Source organism: Amblyomma americanum, chromosome 5 (assembly GCF_052857255.1).
Source record: "Amblyomma americanum isolate KBUSLIRL-KWMA chromosome 5, ASM5285725v1, whole genome shotgun sequence".
Taxonomy (NCBI): Eukaryota; Metazoa; Arthropoda; class Arachnida; order Ixodida; family Ixodidae; genus Amblyomma; species Amblyomma americanum.
The window spans coordinates 167703072-167710571 of record NC_135501.1 but is presented as its reverse complement, the minus strand read 5'-3'; the positions used below and the strand labels follow the sequence as shown (position 1 = coordinate 167710571).

The following is a 7500-nucleotide window of genomic DNA, read 5'->3' as shown; positions in this document are numbered from 1 at the left end:
AGAGTTCCCGGGTTCGAACCCGACCGCGGTGGCTGCGTTTTTATGGAGGCAAAACGCTAAGGCACCCGTGTGCTGTGCAATGTCAGTGCAGGTTAAAGATCCCCAGGCGGTCGAAATTATGCCGGAGCCTTCCACTACGGCACCTCTTTCTTCCTTTCTTCTTTCACTCCCACCTTTATCCCTTCCCTTACGGCGCGGTTCTGGTGTCCGCCGATATGTGAGACCACTGATTTCCACTAGGTGGCTGGATGCCGCATTCCCGCTTTCCGAAGTGGGCGCAAATGAAGCCACCGGAAGTTTAGTGGCATGTCCCAGAAGTTCCGTGTCTGCTGTGTATTTCAATGCAAAAAGTCGCGTCTTTCGCCCTTCCGTCCTCAGTTTTTCGCGTTGTTTTCGTGTAACGTCTACTGAAATATCAAAGGAGTAAGCAACCTCAACGCGAGAAATGTGTGCGTTGTATGGGGAACCCTGTAATTTCAGAGGAACCGAAGAAAACAGGCATGCTGGTCTCACCATGCCGCGACGAAGGGGTACGTGCATTAAACACTATTTTCTGATCTCGTTCTTGTCTTCCGAGCGTATTTAGGGGAAGCAGTGCAATTACGATGAGTCTAGGTCACCTTAAAAACAAATTTTCGTGTAGCAAAGGAAAGACAATGGCGCGGAAATCCTGAAGCAGCTGCCGGTGTTCCAGTTTCGGGTTGGTGGCGGACGATGTTTATTCTAATCGACGGCCGGTGAAGTTTATCGCTTTAGTGTGTCATTTACCTTGCAGACACGCTTTTAATCTAACTCAATATCACAGCCACGTTGCACCTACAGAGCACGAGAGAAACGACTGACGAGAAAGACGAATGCAGCAGCGCATGTGACAAGCGCTGTTAGAAGTCAACTGCACCAAGCATCACGAATAACAGCCCATTCAGGCATAATATGCGACAGTACGAAACAGTACTTGATACACTCCGTCGAAAAAGTAGTACCATATACCTTTTGGACACGCTAATGTGAACTAGCAGAACAGCGGCGCCACCTAACCAGATTGTGGCTTCGCCCTCGCACCGGTTCGGACTAAACATAACTCGGTAAAATGGTCACACCAAAGTCGGCTGCCTAATGGAGGTTTCCACCTACCCTTTCTTAAATTTATCCCCCATTGATGGTGTAACTTGGGCTTAGAGCGCGACAACGTGCATCACAACAAATAGCAGAGTGGCGACTGCAGCGCAACGGGACGACACAGAGCTGAGCAGACGAGGCTCCGTACGTACTGTGTGTAGCGACGTTCTGTCGTCTGCTAGTGTTGCCCCATAGCGATGCAATGGACCCTTATTTTTGACACGTCTTTCCCGAGGACTTTGCGGCTCTCCTCATGCACTTGACGGCGCAACAGGTAGGCATTGTCACGAAGAAAGACGAGAACGTCGAAAAGACAAGATGGTAAGTGGAAAACGAAATCAAAAACTGAAAAACCCTGCTGAGGTCCGATTTCATGCACTACCAAACTCCGTCTTCCGGGACATGCCGCCCAACTTCCGATGGCTTCACACCATAATGATTATTGGTTTTTGGGGAAAGGAAATGACGCAGTATTTGTCTCATATATCGTTGGACACCTGAACCGCACCGTAAAGGAAGGGATAAGGGAGGGAGTGAAAGAAGAAAGGAAGAAAGAGGAGCCGTAGTGGAGGGCTCCGGAATAATTTCGACCACCTGGGGATGTTTAACGTGCACTGACATCGCACAGAACACGGGCGCCTTAGCGTTTTGCCTCCATAGAAACGCAGCCGCCGCGGTTGGGTTCAAACCCGGGAACTCCGGATCAGTAGCGGAGCGCCCAAACCACTGAGCCACAGCGGCGGGTCATCTAGAATTTCGCGTCCGTCGAAATTCGGCCACCGCGGCCGGGATCGAATCCGCGTCTTTCGGGCCAGCAACCGAGCGCCATAACTGAGCCACCGCGACGGCCCAATCGAGTAAATGAGCATGTTTTAGGCGTCATTCTATCAATTTCGCATTTAATGTTTGCATTTTGCACTCATTGATATATTTTCTTGCTATTTTTTCTAAATTATCTCCATAATGTTAAGATACCTGTTTTTCACATCGTTGTCAATCGCTGTCGTGGATATATGCTTGAATTTTTCCGAAAACCACGACGACGAAGAAGACGCCACTGCTTGCAGCCAGGGATGGCGAGGATTCTTGACGTTCACACGCCTGACTTCATTTGAGCGCTGTGGCCTTCGTGGCAAACTAGAAGGCCTGGGCGGGGCCTCGGAGATTCAAAAGTGTCATCGAGAGCTGCAGGTCACTACGCGGACAGGAGGAGGGGGAACATAGACATGGCCGTGCCTAATTTTGTTGCGGACGCGGAGCAGCAAGGTCAGAAGGAAGAGGAGTGCCATAATGAGCATGAGTCCGAGGAGAACGACAAAGAGCAAGTGGATGCCCAGGAACAACAACAACGAAGGGCCAAGCCTCTCCGGGACCGTATCTTTCAGGTTTTCGCAACTGTGGCCTTCAGCGCCTGCTGCGTATTGGCAGCCTACGCAGGGGTAAGTCCTGTCTGAGCTGTGATAGTTGCCTCGCCATCCTTTAAGAGCTGTGATCAGTATGTCAGCTGACCCTCGTCATATTACCTAAAGTGAACCTGTTTCTTTCGTGGTCGAGAAGAGTCAAACAAAGAACAGCGAGCAGCAGAGCACGTATAAACAGTTTGTCCCCTCCATGCCTTCTGGGTCTTGTTTTTTTGGCGCTTATTGACTGTCAATTCGTATAAACTATTCCAACTATCCTTCTTAGCTTTGTCCTTCGTACCCCCCCCCCCCCCTCGCTTTGACATTCGTTTTCCACCGGCCTTGTAATGAGCGAAGGGCGGTGGGAGCTCGGGTGGCACATGGTTATTGGGCAGTGGGTGCACCACCGGTTCTCTTGGTAAGATATATATTTTAGAGCAGCGCAGCTGTTAGGCGCCCGTTCCTGGGTTCTGCGTCGTCGTCGGCGTAGTTGGCGTAGCCGGTTGTCCAACAAGCAGAGCGAAGCGCCACCTGGAAGGCGGCTGCCACAGGAAGATTCTTCAGGACGGCTAGTAGCGTAACACGCCGCCTACCTCTACGCGTCGGCGCAGTCGACGTAGTCTTCGTAACACCACCTGACGGGTCACCGTGTCACCTGTCGCCTGCCACCTGACAGCCGTGGCGTATAGTGGCAGAGCAAAATGCCGCCTGCCACGGTGAGAGCGGAGAAACGTACAACCGGAAGGATGGCTGCATGCCATGGGAAGATCGCGGAAGATGGCTAGCAGCGTAACATGACACCTGTCTGTGGTGGCAGGTGGCATGTTTCTACACGTTCGCATTGCCGACTATCGTAATCGTCGGTAAATTTTTGGCATTACCTTCGATACAGCTCAAAGTTTATCTTTAAGATATAAACCCTTGATGACCGGCATCGACAACAGATCTCTGTTAACAGCTCGAGGCTGCTGTCTCTTGGCTGCACAAAGTACCCGGGTTCGAACCCGACCGAGGCGGCCGCGTTTCGATGGAGACGAAACGCAGAAGGCGCCCGTGTGCTGTGCGATGTCAGTGCACGTTAAAGATCCCCAGGTGGTCGAAATCATTCCGGAGACCTCCACTAGGACACTTATTTCTTCCTTTTTTTCTTTCACTCCCGCCTTTGTCCCTTCCCTTACGGCACGGTTCGGGCGTCTACCGAGATATGCGAGACAGTTACTGCGCCATTTCGTTTCCTAGAAACCAATTTTAATTTTTAATTTTTTTTTTTCACTGTTGTGCATAGCCGGCAACCGCAACATGCGATGAAATAGATACGAAAACGAAAATCAGAGGAGGCAAGCTGCTTTAAGCTCTTTGTTGCTGAGAAAATCGCGAATGAAACCGCCCATTTCTTCTCCCACCAGACCCCTAAAAAGCGCTATTTTTGGGGCGTAATTTTTTTCTCGCATTTCCTGGCTCTACGGGGCTGGGATCTAGGGGCTCTCACACATGTGGTGAGGGCGCCTTGTCACCGTGGGCATCGGTTGCTAAACCATTGTCGTCGCTTCAGATGACGCGGTTGTTGCGACTCACGTCCATTCTTATAATCTTTCCGCTCATATCTCTCAACTCTCCTACTGTCTGCACGTGGCTGCGATTGTGGCTCTCCTTCAGCCAGTGGGCAGGCCTGTGCACTTTCCTTTTTATTCTTTCTTCAGTCGCAACAAAAACAACAAATAACAGCAACACTCCGATGGTGAGCCCGACGAAACGGTGAATATCTTGACCAGACAGTGAAAAAGATCTAAAGAACAACCGCTTTTCCCACCAATACCACGGATTTGACCAATATTTTTCGCTTTTACGCAACTTCCTGGCTTACTGAAGCTCTTATCTCGGTAAAAAGGAGTGAATTTCAAATTTTGGGAGCGTAGCTTCTCAACCATGCTTGACTTCGTATTCCCTTTTAGTGCCCCTTTGAGAAAACTGCTAGAAATCCGTTACCTTTCTCTCAGTGCGTCCAATACCCGCAGGGCTTATCGTAACTGCTTATTTCCTTCAAGGCTACTACTGGTATATCACTGCTGCAAGTCACAACGACATCGCTTATCACAAAACTGCGTGCACATCGAGCAGATAATTTTTTTTCTTACTTTAAGTTGTACAAATTCCCCAAACACTTGTTACGTGTCTGTTGTTGTCTTGCCACCTGCTCGCAGAGCAAGCGAGGTTCGCCTCCTCTTTCAAGGCATGCGTGCAAGTGTGCAGGTACAAAGGCGCGCGCCTTGAGTTGGGGTAAATATTTCCTTTTTAAATCGTGCAAATTTTTGAACGCCTCTCTACAAGGTGTCTGGCTTGTTTCTGATTGCTCGCAGGAGCGCGCGAGGCTAGCTTTTGACGACCTGAGCCCACTACTGCTCTGGACTTGGCTGTGCTCTCCGATGGTCCTGGCGGCCGCCATCGGCGCCTTAAAGCTGTACAGAAGTGCAAATATAGCAGCCCAGCTTCAGCATCAAGTAGCAGCTGCAGGCTAAGCATCTGGACTATGGCTGGACCATGCCAGATGCTGAATGCCAAGGGCGCTGCGGCTATGTCCTTGCATTCCTGCTGCCACATGACTCGGAGACGTTGGTGGTGGTGGGACAGACACACATTTCGACAAGACATTTGGTTAATAAAGTCTGTGTTGTACAAAATGGACGTAGGTCTGGATTCTGCATTGGGGATTCTTGTTCTGTGAGATGCAGGTGTGATGGAAGTAACAAGCGCTTTTCTCTCATGTGGTCGTTGTGTGAGGCTAATTGCTGCTTGTACAGCTCTGCATGCGTCATCCGTCATAGCCGGGCTTGTTCAATGGTATATGGTTATTTGGTAATTTATGTCGCGAGAGTGCTGATGAACCACCTCATTTTCTTCAGACCTCTCGACGCCAGGTACTCAGCTTATGGTGGCTGTGTCCAGCATGATTTCAATGCCACGTGTATAGCTGTAGCTGTTCTCAGCATTACTGGATGCTGCTTAGTGCATTCTGTGGCATGCGAAGAGACTTTTTCTGCCTTCGGTCTCATTCTGCTATCTGCCCTTGCTTTATGATGCTCTGAATCAGTAAACATTGTGCACAGTGTGCAGATAGCTACAACCTAAAATAAGTAGACATCTCACTCATCGATCTAATACAGGTCGAAACCAGCCCCTCACATCATCTCAGTATTAAATTCGTCAACTTCCTCGAGAACATGAACTCTGAAATCAAAGAGAGCAGTCGTCAAGCGCAAGCCGTGCACCACAGATCATGGCGAGACAGTCGAACCCGGATATCGAACTCGAAGGAGATAACTAAATAGTTTGATACATCAGTAATTCGATATATTATAAAAATGGCAATAGATAAGCTTATATTTAACATAGAGAGAGGAATACATTGCACCCACGTTAGTGACGCTTTTCTAACAGCCGCCTGCCGGCGTGCTGGAAGCGCACTGCTCGCCAGGCGTTGCTAGGCCTAACCTAACCTGCTTCGCATCGAAGATGCAGCAAGCGGTGCTTTGGAACTGACCGCTGCCTTCCATAAGATGTCTAATCTTATCAGTGCGTTCTAAGTTGAACAGTCTAAAATTAAGATGTGGTTAGCTTCCGCAGTGCCTTCGGCAGTAAAAAAACGGAGCAGCTGGCCGCCGCTAGGTTTTAGCTAGTTGGTTGGCTGCACCGCTTGACAGCGATGTGGCCTATAAAATAAGTACAAGAGACCCGATGTGGCCTAGAAAATAGGTGCAAGAGACCGAAGGCCAGCGTCAAGCAAACCGCACATTCACAACCGTCACGCATTATCACAGCGCTATCGCTGTCAGCAGGTACCCAAGGCTGCGCAGACGACTCAACTTCACGCGCGAAATGTGTCACTATAGTCGGATACAAGTCAAGAAAAAAAGCGACTTTTCGCCATCAAAGCACCCCCTTCCAGCCAATGGTGTCGGCCGATTATCATAAGCCTGCGCTATCGAGTGACAACGCAGGGAGTAGCACATGAAAGGGTGTAGTACCCTCCCTCCATGGTCGGGGATAGTCCCTTCCCCGCATTGTCAGGCTAGCAGGTTCATGAGAATCGGCTGACACCATTAAGTGGCTGGACTGGGGCCCTTCCACTTGGAAACGCCGCTTTTTTCTTGACTTGTATCCGACCATCAGGAGCGCGGCGTGCCGTTCGATATTTAGAGTGAATAAGAACTTGTGTTCTATTTTGCCTGATTAGTCCCCTGTTTGAGTCAGTGTATGCCGTGCCAAGAAGTCCGTTTGGAAGTAGAGGTGGAGAGGGCCAGAGTGGTCTTGCATATAGTCTGATGAATGTTGACTCAAGTTTCTTGAGTTAGTTTTGGGTGAGACGCTCGTAGAACCTGCTCTAATGCCGCGGTGTTGGCGAGTCTCTCGCCGACCAATCCTTCGTAATATACGCTTGACACTTGGACCGCATAATCATTGCTCACCCCTCGACTTCATTAGATCGGCCATCTTTTTTAATTAATTTAATCATCTTCTTCTTTCAACCATTATTATAAACCCTTTTTATGCCCTGAGACAATAAATATCGCTTAAAAAGCAAGCGTGCCGTAAGCAAGGGTGTGCTGGAGCAGAAAGCATATGTACTCGAAAGGCGCCGTGAGGGATATGGGGATGGCAGAGACGGAAACGTAGTTTTGCCAGCAGAGATGCAGATGCCTTGCTTCCCCCGACCACGCCTTACAGGAGCGATCAATGAATCTGCTTCTGAGGCTGCCGACTCCCCGAGGAAGTCCACGCGCCACTCGACGTCAAGCTCGGGACAGGAGAGCGGCAGATCTAGACGCACTCACAGCGCATCAGAATGTGCCGGCCTGCGCCCCGGTAACGTGACGGCCATTGAGTAGGAGTCACCATCAGAGCCATCGGAGCTGGCAAAGTGTAGGGATGATTCGTGGGTGCTGTGTCATAGAGAATGACACAGCGTTCATGCGCTTAAAACAAC

The 7500-nt window shown here is 49.9% G+C and overlaps 1 protein-coding gene across 1 annotated transcript; it reads left to right on the top strand.

The window, feature by feature from the left end:
* The first annotated feature begins 2171 nt into the window (after window positions 1–2171).
* LOC144135241 (uncharacterized) lies at window positions 2172–5161 on the top strand. Its single transcript, XM_077667975.1, has 2 exons — window positions 2172–2558; window positions 4877–5161. Exons 1-2 carry the CDS (start codon window positions 2346–2348, stop codon window positions 5033–5035), a joined length of 372 nt encoding a protein of 123 aa, XP_077524101.1. The 5' UTR covers window positions 2172–2345; the 3' UTR covers window positions 5036–5161.
* Window positions 5162–7500: the final 2339 nt, after the last annotated feature.